General features: G+C 28.4%; 2 protein-coding genes across 3 annotated transcripts in view; one reads left to right on the forward strand and one right to left on the reverse strand.

Annotated features, from left to right (window-relative positions):
- The first annotated feature begins 1,969 nt into the window (after positions 1 to 1,969).
- On the forward strand, positions 1,970 to 4,617 carry LOC103576996 (coiled-coil domain-containing protein 86). The gene is made up of 4 exons (XM_008557460.2): positions 1,970 to 2,098; positions 2,177 to 2,247; positions 4,167 to 4,371; positions 4,475 to 4,617. Exons 2-4 carry the CDS (start codon positions 2,225 to 2,227, stop codon positions 4,559 to 4,561), a joined length of 315 nt encoding a protein of 104 aa, XP_008555682.1. The 5' UTR covers positions 1,970 to 2,098; positions 2,177 to 2,224; the 3' UTR covers positions 4,562 to 4,617.
- Positions 4,618 to 4,720: 103 nt separating this feature from the next.
- LOC103576997 (Fanconi anemia group J protein homolog) overlaps positions 4,721 to 24,224 on the reverse strand; it is a 70,964-nt gene continuing 51,460 nt past the window's right edge. For both annotated transcript variants that reach the window (XM_008557461.2, XM_008557462.2), the window contains exons 5-8: positions 10,607 to 10,657; positions 7,596 to 8,341; positions 5,814 to 6,158; positions 4,721 to 5,721 (exon numbers count right to left, since the gene is read on the reverse strand). In XM_008557461.2, coding sequence (XP_008555683.1) covers positions 4,726 to 5,721; positions 5,814 to 6,158; positions 7,596 to 8,341; positions 10,607 to 10,657 — 2,138 coding nt within the window. In that variant the 3' untranslated portion in view covers positions 4,721 to 4,725. The remainder of the gene's footprint in view (positions 5,722 to 5,813; positions 6,159 to 7,595; positions 8,342 to 10,606; positions 10,658 to 24,224) is intronic.

Below are 24,224 nucleotides of genomic sequence, written 5' to 3' on the forward strand. Positions count from 1 at the left end.
CAGATTAACGACATGCAACAGAAATCACAAAAGTTTGCACCAAAATTAAGAGAAGTTAAAGCGTTTTTATTATTTGATGTACTAGTTTAGAAATTAAAGAGTTTGATTTGTAATGATAAGCAATAATTAATAACACCTGGATCAAACAGAACTTACACTTTTATTTTTCCCTTATTATATGTAAAAACTTATATCTATAAATAAAGTTCAGTAATAAAAATAAATTTACATATATCTCATTATTTTTACTCCTTGACATCCTGAAACAAAAAAAAAAAGGGTATCAATTTTTCTTAAAAAATTTTAAGTTAAAGATAAGAATACTTATTACCAGAACAATAATTTGAGGATTATTGCTTATGAAAATAGTCAATATATTTGATCATTGACTATAATATTGTTGGAATAATAAATGCCTGATGAAAATTAATAATATTCTTCAATTTTGGCATAGCATCCAAGGAATAATTTACTGAAAAATTATCATAAATCAACATTAAAATCTACTTTATGAGTGTACAAAAATTTATAAAAGTGAAATTAGCATACATTTGACGATTTTCAAATTTTTTAATAAACTATTTATTGTAAAAAACTTCATAATAATTAATTAGTGTTAATAGTACATTTTAATGATTCAACAATTAAAAAAAAAACCTAAGAAATTATAATATGTTTGCTGATTACATTTTCATAACCGTAAAAGTTTATACATTTTCCACTTTAACTCAGTTATAATTATAAAAATGAGTTGAGTACACTTACATTATTCTTTGATAATTCGATTATCAACTTAATTATGAAACATTCGATGAAATACAGCACATTCAAATATCAAATGGAGGTTAACAATTGCTATTTATAAATTATAATATTATAGACTGGCAATCTTAGCTTAAGAACGAAATTTGAAACAAAATCTTTGGGCAGGATTACGATATATATGAATGATTTTTATAATTAAAATAGAATAATTATCTGATTCGAATATATATTTGGATTTTTTCTTATAATAATACTAGAATTATTTACAAAATATAAATAAACATTAGGGCGAACACGAAATAGCTATAGCAGTAGTACATGTAAATATGGCCTTTATAAATTCCAACGACAATTGATGACGTCATAGCACAGCAATTAACACGTACAAATAGTTAATTGCAATTAATTATTATAAATACGGCAAAAATCCGACAACTCTTTTGCCTAGTCAATAGAGCAAGTAGGGAGCAATTTTTTGAGTAAAAAAAAATTGTATAAAGTGTATTATTTTTCGAACTATAAAAATTTTAATTTTCCAAGTTAACAATTTTTTAAAAAATTAATTATTAATTAACTATTAATCATACACCTGGAGCAATTGTGGATTCTGGAAGAGCATTTGAGGAGCAATTAATTGGCATATAATTTAAAAAAAAAAAAAAATTTCTACGCTAACTTCTTTCCGGTCTTACCAACATGAGTGTGAACGTAGCAGTCATGAAAATGTTTATAAATTTTCAATAAATAAATATATTAATTAAAATAATAAAATTAAAGAAAATGCGCGTGCTGATTATTCATTTGTCTAAATATGCGTTTTAAATTTTTTTTTCTACTGACATTTTATTTATTTATTCTAAAATATAAAAAATTTTAAATTGTCATTTAAATTCACACTCATCTTACCAACTGTAAGTTTTATGTAAATATATGAAATAATAAAATATAAAATGAAATAGTTGCATTATATGTTAAAAAATATTAAATTAATGGCATTAATCAATAAAAATATATTGTTAATATAGAGAAAGCAAAATTAAATCCTAAAATCAATTTAATATTTATTTAACTATTCCAGAAAAAAAATTTAATATCCTGACCAATAGAAAGTGAGGATTATACGAATAAATCATCTACAAGTTTAGATAATTTTTAGCCAATAGAAATCATGTAACGGCTGTATGGAAACATAAAAGTAAGGAAAGGAGCAAAAGCAAAGCAACTGTTAGTAATCAATACTGATGGACTGATGGTCCACGTGAGTTGTTCTAACCTTTCTTTATTTTAACTTGTAATATATTTATGTGCTTCAGTTATTATAATTAAATCTTCGGTAAGAAATAATTATTACTGATAAATCAAAGAATTTTTAATTGGATTAATTTTCAATTTTTCAATTTTATTATTGCAGATTAAAGAATCATATGAACTTGAGTAAATAAACAGAAACACGTGTCTAATGTCAATGGCTCAAAAAAAGAGGTAGATGTTTTTTTTTTTATTTAAAATATTAATAATAGCAATAGTGCTCCAAAATGATAAGTTTGATGACAATGAAAGCAAAGACAACTAACGTTTTTTTTTTTATTTTATTTTAAATTGAATGAATTCAACATTGATTAAAATAAATTTTAAAGAATCCATACGCAAAACTTTAAAACCTTTATATGTGTATTGGGCAGTAATTATATTTTATTTGAATAATATGTAATTTATTTAGAAAAGTAAAAAAAAATTATGGATGTCTGGTATTTTCAATACCCTGGTTAAAAATACTGATTGAAAAGAATTGAGATGCGGTCACTCCATGCAAACTGAATATCTATGTATACAAACAAAAGAATTGAAATTATTGAAATTATTTCGAATTTCATCATTTTTAATTCTTTTCAATCAATATTTTTAAACGGGATATTTTTATGATCCTGAAGTTAGTAGACAATTAACAATTTTAGATTTTTTTTTTTCAATGACTTACATTAAAAAACTAAAAATATGCACATGTAGAAAATTAATAAAATTATAGGTGTAATTTTCTGAAATATATATTTTTTTTGTTTTTTGAATTATCGTTTCTGAAAACATCTAAAGCTCTTAGACGTCGGCTAATTTTAATATCATACATTTTTAGCCATGTATACTTTTTTTAAGTGAATTTTCATTAATTTAAGTTTTATAAAAATTTTTCGTACGAAAAACTGAGATCTATTTGTATCACATGATATTGTTTTCGGTTACCCCCCCCCCCTAATAACTTCTAATAAAAAAACCCTATCCATTTTCGTAGATAATGCATTATGTACTGACAATTTTTTTTTCTCAAGGTCGAATTTCTTTTGATAAAATTTGATAACTTAATAAGAGCTAATATATTTTTTCATTTATAATTTTAATTTATCATTTTTTAAATCACGAGGAAAAAGATCTTTACTTTTGTTTAAAAATACATTAAACTAAGATCTTTTCAATTAATAATTAGAAATTAAACTTTACTGTAAAAAAATAATAATAATAATAATAACGAGCAACCTGAATCACTACCTAATTGCCCAAGTATTACTGCAAAATTTATTGAATATGATTTGAATTTAACGATTTATTGAAAACTATACTCTAGAATCTTTAATTTATTTCCGTTATCATTGAAATTCAATAAGACTAATCTCATTATTGACTCGCAAACTGATTAATTTCAATGCTTGTATAATCATGGAATTCTTAAAAAAAAATGTACACATGGTAAAATTTTTGGTGTTAATCATCTAGTATATTTTTTTTCACTGATATCAAATTAAATCTGTTAAGTTTTCATAATCATAGAAAACATGGCATAAACTAAATTTTTTTTATTATCTTTCAATTATATATATATATATATATATATATATATATATATATATATATATATATATATAATAGTTTCATGTATTAAGTCCTATATAGTGTCAAAATAATTAAAATATTAATTTATTTGGAGAAAATGAATGCGATCGTCATTTTTTTGCGCGCGATTTAAATATAATTTGAATGATAGATAAGTTGATTTATCTCGAAACTTAGCAATAAAAAAAGAGTTTAAACTATGAAAAGGTACAGGTTCAAGTCAAGACCTTTCTAATAATACCAAATTTAACAATATTGATTTATTTTATTATATAGATATGACGGGAACAAAATTTTCCTTATTCTCTTAATAATATAGATAATAATAAGTAAAGATTTAAAACTATATTAAATAAATTTAAATCAATAACAAGCTGTATCAAAAATTTTTATTTGAACATCTGGTATAAAAATTTTATTAATATCTTCAGTACATATAATTTTTTTTATTAGCATTTATTAAAATTTTAAATATTTAAACAAATTATTCTATTTTATTTTTATTTATTTTTATACAGATTTTCTTCACTAATAAAAACAAGAGGTTTACGTATCTCTTTTGAGAAGAAACAAAAATTGAGAGAAGAATTGAAACGTGTTAAAGAACAATCACGCGCATTAAAAGACAAATTTAAAGCTGAAAAAGAAGCTAAAAAGCAACGGAGAATTGAAAATTTGAAACGAGCTCAAGAGAATGCTAAGAAAAATGAAATTGTCCAAGTAGTAAGTATCAATAATATTGATGATTTTTTTTATGTTAAAAAAAATTTTTTCCGTCATAAAATAGTACGTTAATAAATTATTTATAAATTTTTTTGATCATTAGATAAAAAATACTGCAAAAATAAAGAGAATGAAGAAGAAACAATTACGAATGATAGAAAAACGTGATACACTCAATGCATCATCATAACTATCAACAACTACATTAACTTTATAAACTTAATAATAAACAAAATGACAATACTTTTTTTTTCTTTTAAATTAATATATAAATAAAGAAACAAGTAATTAAATGATTAAATTAGTATTATAAGGTATTAAAATAAATCTCTATCATCATCATAATTAAATTATTTAATCACTATTAAGTTTACGTTCTTCATCACATTTAATCCTTTCGTTGACAAATTGTTTAAGCTCGTGACGTAAATTATAATTATTATTACGGTTACTCCACATAGATTTAACCCAGTTGGGAAGATAACTTTGATTATGGCTTATTAAAAATCTATCATCAACTAGTAGTATAGCACCCCAGTCATTTCTATGTCTAATACAACGTCCCAAAGCTTGATTCAGTGCTCTGTAAGCTTGTACCGCATACCATTCACTTCCACGTAATAGTTTTTTTTCTTTAGAATGTAAATCATTATAAGCAACTTTAAGCTCAACTGCGGGATCATTTCTTACAGCAAAAGGTATCCCAATAGTTAAAACACACCGTGCTTCATTATCACTAAAATCAATTCCTTCAGCGACTTTACCACGAAATACTGCAAAAAGTAAGGCACCAGTTATTCTACGATCATCAATAGTACCTTCTGTACATTCTTTTATTACTGTACGAAATTCATTCATAACTTCAGACAAATCTTTACTGACACGTGGCTCTTCAATAATACGTTTACATTGATTTATTTTAGTCATAGTACCATTTTGCCACCATCTATTCGTCAATGTTTTCATAGAAGTGTATGATGAAAAAAAACATAATATTCCAAAAGGTACTGTTTCACATACATCGACTAGAACTTGTCCCAATTCATCTTGAAATTTCCATGAGTTAACATTTGCATAAGTCGCTCGTAAATTAACATTGTTTGGTCCTTGACCTACAGCTTTAACAAGAACCTGTTCTTTAGGTATTACATGATTAGCATGAAGCATGTGTGGAAATTTAGTGTCCAATTCACTGGAAAATGAAGTTGTTGGTGATAATGTACCAGATGCTAATATTATTGATCGAGCTGATTTAGCTAATGAAGAAAATACAACTGCTGGATTCATACACAATAAATCAAGCATCCGTATACGTTGATTTCGTGGTTTTTGACTGGCACTTGGTGATCTCTAAATAATTAAGTATATTTTTTATTTTTATAAAGATCTTACATTAAAAAAATATAATAATAATAATAATAAAACAATAGTATTGTACTTACGGTTGTTATTTTTTGACAAAATCTTTCAGGGACTTCTCTGATTAATGCTCGAAAATCAGATGAATATTGTTCCGATGTTAACATATCGATAGCAAAATTAAGCCTTTCAAGAGTACGAACGGCAATAGGAGATACTGTGGGAACTACAACTTGTTTTTTGGGATCTCCATGTAAATTTGAAGGTTCTCGTGATTTTTCTTTGGCTTCATTATGTTTATCAATTGCATTCAATGAAGCACTTTTAAACTGATAATGAACACGTACATCTAAATTATTTACGCTCATTAATTCCAATAGTTCACGGCTAGTCCAAAATTTACTTGTCAGTTGATCATTTTTCGCTTCCTGAAAAATTAATTCGTTACAATTTAAATATAATGTTCTTTTAAGTTTAAAATTATTATCTATATTTTGTCATGATATTTTTTTGATCGTAATAATCAAAATTTGAATTTAAAACGGTGAGTAATTTTCAATTTACAATTTCGGATTTTTTCAGTACATACTAAACAAAAATAATGCATTTAAGTAAAAATATGTTCGAATATCAGTCAACTAATTAATTTTCATACTTTTGATTATTAAAATATTCCGAAACAATTCAAAATCGTTAACTTAGGATTTCAGATCAATTTGAAGTGGTCAAATAAAATGAATGTACTTTATTTTTAAGCTTAATGTTGCGCACTTTACAGGTCATAAAAAATATGTAAAAAGACAATTTCTGAAGAGAAAGAGTTTTTAATTTTAATATTAATATGACTCCCAAGGCAATAAAAGTTTTAAATGGAAATATATATATTTTTCTGAAACAAACTTTGAAGTTTTGTAACTTACTAACGGGTGAAAATACAGAATTGACCGAGACATATTTTTTTAGGAAATTGAATTCTCGATAAAAAAAAAGTATTTTGTATCATATTCATAAAATCAATAAAAAGAAAAAGTTATAGAGCAAAAAATTTTTTAACAAAACTCAAATTAATCAGAAATTAGTTTTTTTGTTTGTCATCGTTATTTTGATTAAGTTAAATTGATGTACTTGAAGATCTGAACGTTTTTCGCGGAACGAAATTTAAAAAAAAAAAAAAGAAAAGTAAAAAATCGATTGGATCTAGATTTTTGAAATATTTCGCATAGGTACTATTATGTCAGCAGGAAATAACAGGCCGCCCAAATACTCCTTCAGCTGTCAAACTACATAATTTTTTTCATTTTCGTTGCGCGAAAAACATTCCAATCTTCAGGTACATTCAAATTTCATTTGAATTTGAAAGAGATGATTTTATAGGGAATTGAATTTTTCACAAAAAAAAATTTTTTTGTGTTTTATGTCGGTATAATTTAAAGAAAACAAGCATTAGAATAGAGAAATTATAATTTACAATAACTAACGGCTTGTGAACCAATCACACTCGTTGTCAAAAGCACTTTCTACTCAATTCGTTAATATACTATATCTTTTAACACAAAGAAATAAATTCTTCTATGATGAAAGTGTTTAATCCAAATTTTAAAGAAATGAATTAAAATAATTTTTCGCTGTTCAGAAAAGTGTTTCTTGTATTACGAAATGACTTAAATGCAAATTTTTAGTAAAATAATTTTTTAACGCAAAAATTTTTTCTTCAAACAAAAATTTGTTTTTCGGGTTATATCAAAAATACCTGAAGATATCACATTTCGTTATGTAGATATTGACAAATAGGAAACTTGGTAAAATTATATTTATTCAAAACATTTAACATTTTTGTAAACTCAAAAACGTAATAAATAGCTTACCTTGGATTCAAGATTAGTCAATTCAATAAACTGGTTGAAAGCTTCGCAATAAGATTTTATCACAGCTGCATAAGGAGGAATTTTGTCTTTTGCTACATTAAGTGTTAAGTGTTCACATTCTTTAATAAGTTCCATAAGTTCATCGACTCTGAATGTCTCACTAGCACTATCTCGACAAATATCTTCAATATTATGAGCTTCATCCAATATTACTATTTCATCTTTCAAAGAAATTTGCATACTCTTTCTTATATTTGGATCTATTAAATAATTGTACGGACAAAAAATAATATTTGCTTCAATCATAAGATTTCTCGCAGCGAAGTATGGACAGCAGCCATATTCTTTTCCCACTTCAACTAATTCTTCAATATCCCAAGGTTGCGGTAACGAAACTTTATCTAAATTTTTATAAGTTGATATTGTACGTTTATTAGATTCATTATAAAATGGACACCCTTGTTTTTTAATAGGATCCAATAATTCATTGCATAATTCAGTTTTATTTTTGTTCGACTGCTGAATGCATGTAAAATCTCTACTACTTAATATTGTCATTTTAGTATCTGCATATGCTGTTCTGCGAAGTTCTTTTATCACTTGTGAAATTTGTCGGTGAGTTCTTGATCCATAATATATTTTAGGTATTTTTTTAGGCTCCTCAACAGGTGCTTTAACTTTGTCTTTATTATTAACCACTTTTTTCTCCAATATTTCTTCAAAGTCCATCTCTACGTCGTTGAACTCTAAAATGATTGCAAAATAATTATTGTATTTTTTTGTTCTTTTTTTTTCAGTAGTTCTATACTGAACTGAATGAATTTGCAGTTGAATTAATATTAAAAGATTTTTCGGCTCATTGATCAATAAAAATTGTCACAACGTATTTAACATTTTATAAACATCGAAAATGAATATAGTAACAAAATAAAAGAAAAAATTGCCAGTAAAAATTGAGACCAGAACTTTTGTAATTAAAGCATTTATACGAATTCAAAATTAATCAATAATTACATTGTACACGAAAAAAAATGTATAGTAACTGTTCTTAGAAAGTTTATGAAATATCATCCCATACTGTTATGGAAATAATTACTTGAAATTATGGGTTATAGGCCCATACCTTCTGAGAAAAATTTGCATAACTATGAGAAAAATTCCCATTACTATGGTAACAGTTTCCATATCGCATGGTAATAGAATTATTGTTATGATTACCACACTCATATGAATAGTTCCCATAAGCAAATGGGAACAAATCCTATAACCACATTATAACGGTTCCTAAGTATTTATGAAAATAAACCCTATATATTATGGTAATGGTAACTATATTGTTGTGGTAATGGTTACGATAATATTTATAAATTAAAATAATTTATCAATCAATTTAAAAAAAGTGATATTATTTTATCAAGACTGCAAAAAAATTTCCAAGCTTAAAAAACTCGAAACGAGACCCAAAATATCGTTTTCGAGTTCAAAGAGTAGTAAGAGGTTTTGAGAGTGGCTTCGGTGGTCAATTTCTTAATAAATTTAATTAATAACATAATGTTATAGTAACAATTACCATAATACATGGAACAATTGCCATAATATTATAGTAATGGTTAACATAATATTATGGGAATGATTACTATAATATTTATGGGTGCTGTTCCTGTATAAGACATCTCAAAAAAACTGATTACCATGCATTATGAAAGACATTCCCATAATATATTGTAATTGCTACCATAAATTTTTCTTCGTGTATAATTAATTAACTTAATTATTCTAGATTAATTTAATTAATTTTATTCCATGAAACGTTTTAATTAAATAAAATTTGTATCAATTTACTCAATAAATAATTGAATGTATTTTATATTTAATTCCTATATTAATTAATTTAATAATATTAAAGTCGATGATAATTAAGTGATGATTATTTTTAAAAGATAATTACAATCAATTAGTTTTGATTTAATAGATAAAAAACATTGTAAATAAATTGTGATAATTACTTGCATTATTCAATCTTTACAATTTTCAAATAAATTTAATAAGCAATTGCGCTTTTCAACTCGTTGAATTGCTATTTAAATGATACTTCATTAATTTTAATCAATAAAATCAACCAATGAAAATACACTGTTAAAAATTTTTTCGTTTTTTAAGGATAATTGTCATGGAAACAATTAAATTCATTAATTTGAAATAAAAAATTACTAGGAATCAATATAAAACAGTAAATATTTGCTTTAAGTAACTGAAATTACGTTAAGATTAATCAATAATAAAATAAAGATACTGAGCAAATATTTAAAAGTATTCAAATTTTGTGATAACAAAAATATTACTCAATATAATGTGGTAAAAATATATTCTATGCATTATGGTAACCATTTCCATAATATATGTGAAATATTCCCATAATACTATGGTGAACGTTACCATGCGGTATGGGAACCATTTCCATAATGTCATAATATATTGTAATTGTTACCATAAATTTTTCCACGTAGTTACCTTTTATAGATAGTAATATTTCTTGTATCCGAAAAATTTATAAATTGTGCCATCTGAGATAGTAATGATTATCGTTTCGAATAAAAATGGCTACCATACTCGATAGGAAATGTTAACATAAAAGAATGAGAATCTTTAAATGTAAAGATAGAAATAATTACTTTGTTAAGATGGGGAGGTATTACTACTTTTTTTTCAGCGTGCACTAAATATGTAACAAAGAATAAATAGTAATTTGCTTGTGAAGAAAAAAAATGTAGACGTTAGCTACAATCACGAAAATATATCATATTTAATCTATAATACATAAAACTAAGTGGCAATATAAATGATAAATAGTTATATAATTAATTCACTAATTAAGAGAGACTCTAAAATCGCAGTATATTAGAATTAAGATATTATGTATAAACTGTTAAAAACTGATAAGCTTAAAGTAAATTTTTAACAATGTCTATATTTAATAGTCAATTTACTATAAATTTAAATAGTTTACAAACCTGCATTACATTGTTGATTGATCCATTCTTGAAACTGAATTGAATATTGCGCTGAAAATAATAAAATGTAATTTTATAAGTGAAAAATAATACTTGTAATATAACAGCTAATGTAGTATATTTATTAATTTTTTTTTTTATTTCTTATATTATTGAACAAATGAGAATAATAGATATACAAATTCAAATAATAGCAAAGTCTTTCTTGCATTGACAGATTATTTAGTTTTGTCAACAATTTAAGAAAGACATGACAACTGTAAAAAGGGTTAAGTGTACACAAAAAAGCTTAGGATCAGAGCGAGTGACACAAGCGTCAAAACATACTCGAGACTCTAGATTGAATGGACATTATACAGAAAATCCATTTAGGGATATCAATGGTATATTGTGGAGAGAGGAGCGAAAGCGAGAGACCTAATCCTCCAAGTGGTAGGCCAAACTTTTTCAGTATATGAAATGGTAGAATGTGTCTGCACCTTCATCGATTCAAAGGACTATTTTTTTTTTTTTTTATTCATTTTAAATCATAACAAACAAAGAAGAGTGCCAGACATGAGCCATTTGTTAAATTCCAAGCTAAGTCAGAAAAGATATTCGAATCATCTTCAATGGCGCGTACTATCGTTAAACGTTTGTGCTGCCATTTGTCTATAATCGGATTTCTAGAGGTCGACCGAGCATACAATGCTATGAGTTAGACAATATTCCTATCCTTTTAGTTAATATACTATTGAAATGCGTATAATAAAAAAAAAAAACATAAGTTTGTTTCTATCACTAATCAAAGAGTTCTAATAACTTTTGGTAAAAATTCAAAGCTCGTACATAAATTTAAAAAATAAATAAAAAATATTTTGACAAAATAATGTCGCACTCTTCAGTCGATTAAGCTAGTACTTGAGATCAAAGAAAGGGTACGAGCATAAAATTTAATTAAATGACGTATATATAGAGTTGATTGAAGGTAAATGTATGCGAGAGGTAGATGAGAAGAGAGAGGTTTATGGACGACGTACACAAGAAATTATTAGCTTGGTACATGTGCTGCATCAGTGATGTTTTGAGTGCTTTGGTTCTTCAGTTCAACAAAGTTTATTGGTGACATACAGAAGGGAATGGAGAGGTCGATAGGAGGATGGTAAATTGAACGGGTCCACTGGTTGATGGTAGTCCGAAGGGTGTACTACACTGATGGAGTTACTGATATAAATGAGGGGGATTCAATACAAAGGTGAGACAAGCTAAAACGAGAGAAAATGAAAAGGGAGAGAGAGAAAGAGAGAGAGGCAAGAACTAAGACAGAAAAGAGAACGGAGCCAATCGCAGTCCGGACTTGGAGGGTGTCGTTGCCAAGCAACCAAACACACCCAACACCCGAGGGGAGATAACCCCTATATGAGGGTCTCATCTCGTCGGATACAGTTCACCACGAAAGTTATCGCACCCTCGAGATCCCGAGGCACAATCGTGTGACCTATTATATAACCTAGACTATCTATGTTGTAAATATCCGTTAAAGATCAACTGACCATATATTTTTCGTCTAAAGTGGTCTTTTAATCAAAAAAACTTTCATTTACAGATTATTTTTTTATTTTATTTTCATAATTGAGCTCTCGTAGTTTGTAACTTATTTTTTATAATTAAAAATGGTCTAAAAATATTCTTTAAAACATTCACAAATAGAATTTACTTGTTTTTTTACCTTTTAATTAACATCACTCACTTTTTAAAAACTATCGGACAAGTCATGTAAAAGCTTTTATGACAAAGGAAGGTAACGAATATTGCTGGAAATGAAAAAAAAAAAAAAAATAATCATAATAAAATTGGTTTTGTAAATTTCTATCAAACACTCAATAAAAGTGTATTTCACAACCCTATCTATATTGACAGTATATATATAAAAGAAAAGAAAAAACTCGTATTTTTTAAGCTTCACTCAACTCGTCCTCTCAACAACGAACATTAATTACGGGTAGAGTGAGGGAAATAAAAACGGAATGATGAAGTATACGCATTGCAAGAGAACACATCTTTCTCCATATTTCGAAGCATATTTAAGCTTTTATTACTTAGTGCATACGCATAGAAATATCATAGTATTACGCACATATTTTACGAAGAGAAGAGTGTAGAGAGTAAAAGAAAGTAATAGAGAGTGGTAGGATGAGTGTGTTGGAGACGCGAGGAAGGGAAAGAAAGAGGGTTGCGCATGAGGCAGCTGAGAGGGTGTTATTGACATGGTGGTGTCAAGTCAGCCATCTTGGTGCGGCGAGGAATCTCCGTCCTTGTCCTCTTCGTGTGACATTCACTGAGACTACTAACCTAACCTGGTCCGCACCGCCCTGGGCCACCCTTTCAACCAAGCTCGACTGTAGGGGTTCCGAGGGATCGCAGGGGTTGCTAGTCGTCATGACGACCAACCGTTGCCCAACCCCTCGGTCTTCGGGCGCCAATTCGTCTTCACGTTTCACGTACGTTCCCTCAATCCACTGGCACATTCAAACACGCCTCTTCTACATCATCACCATCACTATCATCATCATCATTATCATCTGGACTTTGAGACAGATTATTTTTTCCTTTCTCTCATACTCTATTATGATTTTTTGTCATGTGGCACATACCTTGGGCAATGATGAGGTTTCAAGTGGACAGCTCAAAATAGATTGGATGCAAGATTATATAATCGATTGATAGTAAAATATGCTGAGTTGTTTTGTTCTTTCAGTTGTGGAACATAGAATAGGATAGAATTGTGGTGATTATATACTACGATGAATATAATATAAAAAAGCATGTAATATATCAAAGAATTTATAGAGGGAGGCAGATGTGAATTCTCTTCTAGTTTGTTATTATTATCACTATTATTATTATGATTATTATTATCTACAACTCAGTTGCCATTTAATATACCTGCAGTTCTCTCAATTCTTCGCGCTCTAATGAATTGGAATATGTTACGCAATATTATTCGTTACGCGCGAATACATCCCTTCTTTATGATAGAGCTACAATGGGTGCTGAAAACCGGAAATTCAGAGGCTCTGCCTCAGTTTATTTTGAAACTCTTCATACTTATATATGTGTATGTTTCGTATAATATACGTAGTTTGCTTCTATAAATAAATATACGCATACAGCGCACCTTAGAATAAAAAGTTTTCCAAAGTAAATTTTTTTACAAGTTGTTTACTCAGAATAACATTTCTTACAAAACATTATAAGTTGCGATAATTGAAGAGTTTGATTTTTACGACTTATGATAAATTATAGTTAATATATATAAAAACGTACTCTATAAATGATTAATATTGCTTATATTTTGTGGGGCATAATATTCAAACGTTTAAAAGTTTCCTACTTTAGCCGTTGAATATTATACTTGTGTTTGGGTATTGAAAGAGATCTCAGCGTGTTACGCGGCATTATATTTTGAGAGTTGAGAGATTATGGGCCTGTCAGATGGCTAATAACTGGTCTAAAACCCTCGGGGGCTGGCGTACACATCTGATACCGAGGTAAAAATACTTCTCTCTTTTAAATGTTTGTATTAAATACTAATCGTAATGCCGAATACACTCGTATTCTTTTTACTTTTTTATTTTATTTTTTATCGTGTGATGTGTATAGTGGTACCGATTTAAACGAAACGTTACTGGGATCTTCAAAGGAACCGCTATATATATGAGTTGAATAAATGCCGACAAACGAATGCATATATGTAGATGCAAAACGATTATCGAATTGAATGATTTAATGGAGATTTTGAAATATTAAACATTAACTTTTTATATAAAATGTGTAAAAATATTGTAACATTTACTCGATAAATATTCCGGATGATATTTATTTAACAAACAATTCTTTTTAACTTTATATTTTTGTTACAGTTCAAAGAGATTTTTTTTGTCCATTACTTTTAGGCAAATGGATGCATAAAATAATGAAAAGTTGAAAGTAAGTGTATATATTTGGAAGGAATGATCAAGGGAACTATATGTTAGAGATGATACTGAATCCTACTCGTTGGATCCGATAGCATTTATCCCTCATGGGAGTCGACATCCGAATTTGGTCTCCCCTTTGGGAATGGAAAGGATCCTAGGATATTGTCCCTCGCGAGACTTAGTAATGAAACCGTTTCGCCATCCCTAAAATCATCCCTTGTGTGTTCATATTAAGCCACCCGCATTTTCAATTTTAAGGGCCAGTAGTATCTCACGAATTTTTTATTACTGGGTATTATTGAGGTATCTTAAATATATATATATATTAAGGTGCTTCGTTTCCGGCGAAAGTATTTTTTTTTGCTGCTCATCAAGCAAAATATTGTTTTTTATGATAAAACAAAAATTCCTGCCAAGTCTGAGCTCTTAATTCCAATCCTAAGTACTTTATATTTGATTTCAAAGATTTCCCATTTAAAATACACGTAAACTAAATTACTTTTTTTTAAACTTTCTAATACTCAGCTGCGTTTTATGATATCGACGCGGTTTTGGTCGCAAATTGTAGGGCATTTGGTGTTCTTCAAAAGTGCCTATAGTAACTTAGCTGTAATTCTAGCTGTTTCACTTGTGTCCGCTGCGGATGTCATTTTTCCTATGAAATTGACCTTTATTGGCTTGCAAAACGTAAGTTAAGGTAAGTATACTGAAAATATTAATAAGAATTTTGTAGGAAATTTTATTCCCTTCAAAAAAATTCTTATGAGTCAAGTTGCTAAAGTCCATAGTCTCTGAGTTATAGGAGTTTTAATAATTTGAATAATATAATATTAAAAAAAAATGATTATTGATATTTTATTTTATAAATTATTAAAATCACTATAACTCAGAAACTATGGACTTTAGCAACTTGACTCATAGGACTTTTTTTGAAGGGAATAAAATTTCCTACAAAATTCTTATTAATATTTTCAGTATACTTCCCTTAGTTTACGTTTTGCAAGCCAATAAAGGTTAATTTCATAGGAAAAATGATTTCCGCAGCGGACACAAGTGAAACAACTAGAATTACAGCTAAGTTACTATAGGCACTTTTGAAGAACACCAAATGCCCTACAATTTGCGACCAAAACCGCGTCGATATCATGAAACGCAGCTGAGTATTAGAAAGTTTAAAAAAAAAGTAATTTAATTTAAGTGTATTTTAAATGGGAAATCTTTGAAATCAAATGGAAAGTACTTCGGGTTGGAATTAAGAGCTCAAACTTGGCAGGAATTTTTGTTTTTGCATGAAAAAACAATATTTTGCTTGATGAGCAACAAAAAAAATATTTTCGCCGGAAACGAAGCACCCTAATATATATATATATATATATATATATAAAAGGAATGGGGCGAAATAAGACAGCATATTTTTCATAAGTATTTGGGGGTAAAATGAGGCACCACTTTTGACAAAAACAAATTTTTTTTATAAATGTTCATCTTCAGTTTCTTGAAAAAATAAAAGGTGAGTTTGTCACCCCGAATATTACGATTATTGCAAAATTTTGATAAAAAAAATCTGTAAAACGATTGCCTGTGCGGACTAATCCTAAAACTTCAGCTGTTTACAAGCTCGAAAGAGCTCGAAAACAATTTTGAGTAAATTTGTTTTTTTGAGCTCTTCAAGCAACTTCAAATTCTTTAAATATTTAGCTGATAATATTTTCTAAACTACCAAACCGATTACAATCAATTATGCCGTGATAAAAAGAGATCGTGCAGATAAAAATCTAGTATCATTTTCGAAATATTTAGCATATTACATTTTGAGGTATCTAGGGAAAATAAGATAAATTGTCTTTTTTTTAATGCTTTGACATCCATAGCTCTCGAAAAAATCAACCGATTTTGGTGTTTAATGCAGACATCGACGCGTTTTATCGAGTGCTAGACCTGATACGTTTTTGAAATTGATCGGATCAGTTTTCTTGAAGATATTGGAAAAAAATATTTATTAAAATTTTTTTCTTTCACAATATCTCTCAAACAAAACCCCTAACTAAGACAGCTCATGCGACAATCGACGCGTGTTATTGAGTTTTAGAGCTGACTAGATTTTTAAATCGATCAATCGAATCATTTTTCAGAAATTTTTAAGAAACTAAAAAAATTTTATTATATATCTCAGAGTCTATTAAATCAATTGATATAAAATTTACGGAAAAATTGATGGCTGACAAGCTCTTTCGATCTTTGCCAAAACCATCCAAATCAGTTAATTTATTAAAAAGTTATAAAAAGTTTCCATACAGGCTTGGACATCTTTCTGAAAACAGTCCGAATCGCACTTTCTAGGAAATCAAACGTCGACATTTGATAAAAACTCGATTTTCGAAAATCAGGGTGAAAACAATAACTTCCCGAATTTTTTGAAAATCTTCCAATTTCTTATAAATTTTTAAAAGAAATATTGTATAATTATCACACTGAAAAAAAAAACTGTTTTCAAATATCTGCGTGTTTGTATCCCCCCGAAAAAATCATTTGTTGTATCTCAGTAAAAATGCACTCCAACGAAGAATATTTTCTTAAAATATGTATACAAATTCTTAAATCAAGAAAATATTACTCGCTTAAAGTATATTTTTACTATGATTGAACAAATATTTAATCAGGGGGATAAAAACACGCAGATACTTGAAAACAGTTTTATTTTTTTTTTCAGTGCAGCTATGACTTGAATATTTGATATATTTTATATTATGTTTTTTAATTTCAACACAGAATTTAAAAATTTTTTTCTATTTTTTATATCAGCATTACTATTACACTAATTTGAATTTTATAGTAAACACTAAATAATTTTTTTTTGGTCAAAATTTTAAAAAGATCGTATAACTCATTGCTCGAAGTGACCAACGTACTCCATACTTTTTATAAAAACTATGTATAGACATTATAAAAAAATAATTGTTTTTTTTTTTTGTTAAAAAACAGTGTTTTATTTTGCCTCACTATCTCTTATAGAAATACAGTTAACGATTTAATATTTTTCACGGTTCGAACGCGATTCAGATCGGTAGGACTTTACTTTTGAAGTGTCAAAGACATCCCATTTTCTCACATTGAATCGTGGTTATTGTTTTTAATATCGAGCAAGATATTTCGAGAACTACTTAATGAAAGAACCTTTTTTTCACTATCTTCAAAACCACGCAGAGATGGTTTATTTTGATAATTATTTCTGTAATACTTTTCGTTTTTTTTCATAAACAATTTTATATGTAAAAAAACACTTTATGGAGCCATTTTTTATTGACTGTTGTTGCTGTATGCCACCGGGCAGCAGCACCGGCATTACAATTTTTATGGAAAAAAAAAAAAACCATGGCTGATTCAATTGTTTGTTTTTTTTAAACTTGTTTATAGATTGTTTTAAGTATCGTTGTGTACTGTATTTAGGTCTTATTATTTTTTTTTGTTTTCTTCATTATTTAAAACAATTTTTTTTCGGCTAAGTAAAGAAGAGTTATCGGTATCGTACAGTCGAAAAATATTCTATGTATTCGATCAGGTTTAAAATTTGTTTAATTTGCAAACTTATGAAAAAAAATACACCTTTAAATAATTTATAGAAGTTAATTAATTATTCAAAACATAGCATGAGCGTTTAAGGTGTGCACTTGTGGATTTTCACAATTTTTGATTTTATTCTTAATAATTCACGATGGAAACAACAAAAAATAATCAAACTGTTTTGTTAAAATGTACATTTTGTAGTAAAGTTTATATTATATTAAAATAGGGAATAAAATAAACATCAAGCGAACTTGAGATTTTAATTTATCGAAATGAAAATTAAAAAGCATAACAAAGAAAAAAAATATGTTTTTTAATGATTGTAAAAGAAAAACATTAAAAAGTTGACAATCTGTATAATAAAGGCTCCTGAAGTCGAAGAATTTGGAAATGAAAGGTCAATAAAGAAAAGTCGATGAGTACAACAATATAAAAGAAAAAAAGGTTACAATGGAACTAAGGAATAAAGTCATAGTAAAAAAACAATAGTTGCCAATAATATAGAAAAGAGGCACGAGACGTTGAAAAAGCAGGGTATAATAATATTGATGAAAATAAACGGAAAAGATAAGCTTTGTGAATAGCAGAGTGAATAAAAAGGTATATAAAACAGGTCAAAGTGAGGAGATTAAGTGTATGAGGTCCAAGAGGAGGTCTAATAAAAAAAAATAAAAATAAGAAAAAAAACTATTGAAACAAAGAAGGATAGAATAAGCGGTAAAACATCAGGAGAGTGCAGCAGCCAGCTATTACTCTTGCGGCACGTGCACGCTGTTAAAAGGTTCTGTTCCGAAAGTTTTGACGTGCGGCAGGACCAAGAGAGAATTGAAAAGCGGAAACCGGCTGTCGAGATACGAATCTGACCAATCATAAAGCCGCATATATAATAGCTGGCGCTTCCGTGCGGTTTAAATGCTGTTTTGGTCTCTCTTCACCTTATATGCACCCTCTCTAAGCTTTTTTCCCTGTTCTTTTTAGTCCCATCTTTTTTTATCTTTTACGTTTTCTCTCTTATGTTCAACGACTGCAACAACAAGAACGGAAATTATGGTCAGGTTCGTTATGTTTATTAATTGACTGACGTTTCCGTCATATTATTGTAAAATGAATCGAGTTACCGCTGCTATGAAGCCTCTTATGAATGACGTGGGATCTTGATTCATATACACATTTACTACTCGATCAAAAACTACCCAAATCATTTTCTACTATGGGTAATTATTATTATTTGCTACGTACTTGAGATGATTTTTTTTTCTAGTAGTACGTATTTATTTATTTATTTTTTTTACTACACTGTAAAAAATTTGCGGAGTGAACTCCGCGTTTTTGCGGAATGAAGGATTTTTTATTCATTTAATCCCCTCGAAGTGGAAAGCACTCCAAAAGGGAGTTTTGGAAAATATTAATTATAAAAAAACTCCGCAGAGTGAAATCGTAGTAAAAACTCGAGAATTAAATTACTAATACATAGTGAGGTGAGGTCTTTCATCATTTGACATTTATCATGAGTACGAATATAATTAAGAGCTCCCTTTACATATATTCACGCGAAATATAATTAAAAAAATTTTAAGCAGATAATAATGAAAACTTTCACGCTTATGAAGGTGCAGAAATAGATTTGTCATTTTTCATCATTAACATAGTTTCACTGAATCACAAACTGTCACTTGACTTACATCTACCTGACTAGAAAGTACTTTGGGATTGCCCAGAGTTTACATCTGGACCTCATTGAGTTCCAATAAGGCATGCCCAATAGGGAAATCTATATGAGGACCCAATAAAAACCCAACTGGGAAATCCTAATCGAAAATAAATTAAATTATTGTAAGTTTTATCTTATTAGGGCTTATGGAGGATCTTAGTGGAAAAACCCAGCCAGAGAGGAAAGTACCACGGGCCCAGGCTTGAGCCGACTTCACGGAATCCTGGGCCAAGCTTTTAAGCCAATCTTGGCCTAGCCTTGATAGAAGTCTGGAATGATAATCTCGGCCCTGGTTGCCAGCCCACGCTTGCTTGCCAGACCTGGCCCATGAACCAACGAAACAAATAAATTTAATTAAACAAAAATTTAATATTATTAAGCTAACAGAATTCGTGATCATCAACGTTTAAGCTATTTAAGTGAAGTCAATGATGTGAAAAAATTGCGGTGAAAATTCTGCTGGACTCTGGGCGCGAAATGCTGTCCTTCTGAATGCTGGGTCTGAGCGCTAGCTACTGGACGAACCTCCTGATGTTGAACTGATACTTTTATATAATCTACTTATTCATATAAAGAGCAATTTAATTAATATTTTCGATTAAAAAAAAAATAAATAAATAATAATTTCGTATTATTTTTATTATAATTACATAATTTTTTAAAATAAAATTTATTAAATTTAATTGATTATTTATCAAGAACCCAGCTGAATTATCCTGAATGATTGGAATGGCCAGAATTGACTAACCATTCTTGAGCTAAACATTAGCCAATATAGGCGTGCCAAAGCTAGGTTCCCCAGTGCTGGGCCAAGTAGGGCCCCTTCGTTCAACTCTGGCAGCTTCCTGGTAGGAAGGAACCATTGGATAAGGCTTGGACCATACCTCGGCCAGTCGTCAGCCAGTGCTGCCAAGCCCTGGCGTGAGCCTGGGTCGAACCGTTGGATGAGCCTTGGTTCAAACCTTAGATAATGGCCATGTTCCGAATCTCGGGAAACAAAAGAATGAGGCTTGAGCTGAACTTTGGGAAACAAAAAAGCGAGGCTTGAGCCAACCCTCGGGAAACCAAAAATCGAGACTTAAGTCGAGTCTCGGGAAAAAAAGAACCAGGCTTGAGTCGAGCCTTCAGAAACGTACGAATCAGATTTGGACCGAGCCTTAGAAAACCAAAAAATTAGGCTTGGGCAAAGCTTTGGGGTACTAAAAAATTAAGCTCGGACCGAACTTTTAAATACAAAAAATGAAAACTGGTTCAAGCCTCGGATAATCAAAAATCAAGCTCAAATCAAGCCTCAAAATACAATGGATGAAGAGTGGATGTAGAATATTTATGAAATGTATTAAAAACATGCTATTGATTAATATTTATTTTTTGAACGTTTAATTTTACATAATGACTTATATTTTTATATTTTATTAGTAAAATAATTATTACAATAATCGATGTTGCTTTATTTTTTGAACGAATATGAATAATTAAAATCACAATCAATATATTATTAATTAAGTCTTAAACTTATTCAGAATATTAAGAATCTTATAGACAATATGATTAAATCTAATATTGCATACTATAATTATCATATTAATTAACAAACCATTTTAATTTTCAAAACCTGTACATATGTGCATTTTCAAAGTAGTATGTTATATGTATCTTAAATAAAAGGTAACAAAACCTTATGTATTTATATTATAATAAACTTGTACATAATTAAATATTATTAGTAAAATTTCGAACACAAAAATAACTTATTTTTTTAATAATAAGATTTCAAAGGCATAGTTCTCGGTGTACATCTTGGTTTTCGGTGTAGGCTACATGTGTGCGTTACGCATGTGAATTGTTGCATAATATGTTCTTCTGCACAAGCCAGAGTTAATGGCATGCAAATGTTGTTAAATTGATACAACATGTATTTCCACAAATTTATTATTTTAAAAAATTTGTTTCAGACAAAAAATGGTTGATGCTTATAATGAGCATCAGGACAAAATTTGAGCGCCTGAAAGAGCGGAGAAAAAAAGGGGAAGTTGCTTAGATCAACAAATTTTTTCTTGTCCGACAAAAAAATTTTTATTTTCAATTCATGGTAGCCGAGAAATTTTCTTTTATGTGTATTTCAAATTTTTTTCTGTCTGAATAATTACGATATTAGTTATATGATAATTCAATAGTTGAATATGAAATTTCGTACACGATAATAAGTTTGATGTTGTATAACAAAACTTATCTGTATCATATATAAGTCTGACGTTCTCTGCTCTGTGAATGATATTAAATCAGTTCTGTATATGTAACAAACTTTGACTAATATAAATGTGACAGGATTAGATCTTTTATATAAATTATGATAGTTGTTATGTAAGTTATATTTAAAACAAAAAAAGCCTGATTCATATTTATTGCTTGAATACTTTGATAAGTATTATGAGCTTGAAAAAAATTATGTGATTTATATTGCTGAGTTTAAATGTTTTGAACAAAATAAATATTCTTGATTAAAAAAATTTCTCGATTGATGGTCGTCAATGAAATAGTTTTATCGTAAGAATTTACTATAAAAAATTTTCATTGCTGTAATAATCGCCACACTGTGAGATTGAAAATAATTATTTCTCTATTTATGTGATAATCAGTACGCAGTCAAAATATCTATCGACTTTCTTTTATCAAAAAAAAATTTTTTTTTTTATTTTAAGTAAAATATACTAATTGATTAGAAAAAATATTCAAGATGATTCTTGAGTCAAGAGATTATATACTTTTCAACATTTCTGTTTTTGTTGAAGAAGATGATTTTTGAAATCGTTTGAAAAATATGGAAACAATTTTTTTTTTTTTGTAATTTCTGATAATTAAATTTTTTTAAATAAAGTAATATAATTATTCCTTATTTGTCAGTGCTTATTATAGTAAAAGTCTGATTATCTTATTTAACTGCCCTGAAAATAATTTTAATTAGTCAATCCATTTAAAACACATTATTTTGAAAAAAACATGTACATTTTTGACGTTTTTTTTAACTTCCCGCTAAGAAAATTGCGAATTTTCAAAAATTCGGGAAGTTATTGATTTCATCCCGATTTGTGAAAATAAAAATACCAACAGATGTTGACGCTTTGAGGTTCTAGGAAGCTATTCTGACTAATTTCAAGATGATGTCCGAGTGTATGTATGTATGTACGTACGTACGTATGTAAATATTCTGTAACTTTTGAACCGATACACCGATTTTGATCGTCGAGGTGTCATTCGATGAGGCTTCTTATTTACTATAAGCACTGAAAATTTGAGCTTAATCAGTAAGGTACGTTCGGAGATATAATTTTTTCAAAAACATTTTTTTTTAATAACTTTTAATTCGCTCGATGGATTAATTCCAAAATCCAATCAGCTCTAAAACTTTGTAAGCCGCGCCGAATGCCACTTCAACCATCAAAATCGGTTCATTTGTTCAAGAGAAACCGTTAACGAAAGAATTAAAAAAAAAAATTTTGTTTTAGTTTTTTTGAAATTGATTTGAAAACGCGTCGATTGTCACCTTAAACGTCTCAATCGGTTTATTCGTTCGAGAGATATCGTTTGAGAAAAAATGGTAAAATACGTTTTTTTTCGAAAACAAAGGTATACAAAAGTATTTTCGAGCTCGAAGAGCTCGAAAATGTATCCACAACAATTTTTCGAGCTTAAGGAGCTCGAAACGGGCGGGAAGTTTTGGGGCTGGCCCGCAGGGTCAACCGACAGACCGATTTTTGAAAAAATAAATAATTTTTTGGGACTCATAATGTGAACATTCCCTAGGGACAAGATCATAACGAATTAAACTGAAAACCGATAATTTTACTTGTTTTTATTTAAATTTAAATTTTGATTGAGAGAAAAATTTGAAATTAAATTATTTTTATTAATTTTGTGATTTGTAAAGGAAAATGTATTCCGTTTTAAGTATGTACATTAAATTACACATTTGTGTGCCGAAGGGATAAAGAAATATAAAATATAGAATACAGAATTTCGGTTATTTAACCAAAAAGAAATATTCTAGATTATTTCTACCTGGTAGAGATATTTAAGGATACTACAGGATTTATTATAAAAAAAAGCAGGTATGAGAGGTGCTCTTAATAGATAAACAAAAAAGTGAGAGTAAATTATAAAAACAGTACTCCTTTTTTTTTCTTTTTTTTTTTCGAAGTGAAGAATATTCATAATACTTTGTACTGCAGTTTGTTTACTCATAAATGATTTCATAATTTGAACATAATAGGAAGAGATTTTTCGAACAAACGGTTAATGGAAATTGAAAAAATTAAAATAAAATGAATAGGCAAGAAAGAAAAATTAAAATTCTTAAAAAAAAAAAAAAATTTGCAAATAAGAT

The sequence above is a fragment of the Microplitis demolitor genome, chromosome 1 (assembly GCF_026212275.2).
Source record: "Microplitis demolitor isolate Queensland-Clemson2020A chromosome 1, iyMicDemo2.1a, whole genome shotgun sequence".
NCBI classification, from domain to species: Eukaryota; Metazoa; Arthropoda; class Insecta; order Hymenoptera; family Braconidae; genus Microplitis; species Microplitis demolitor.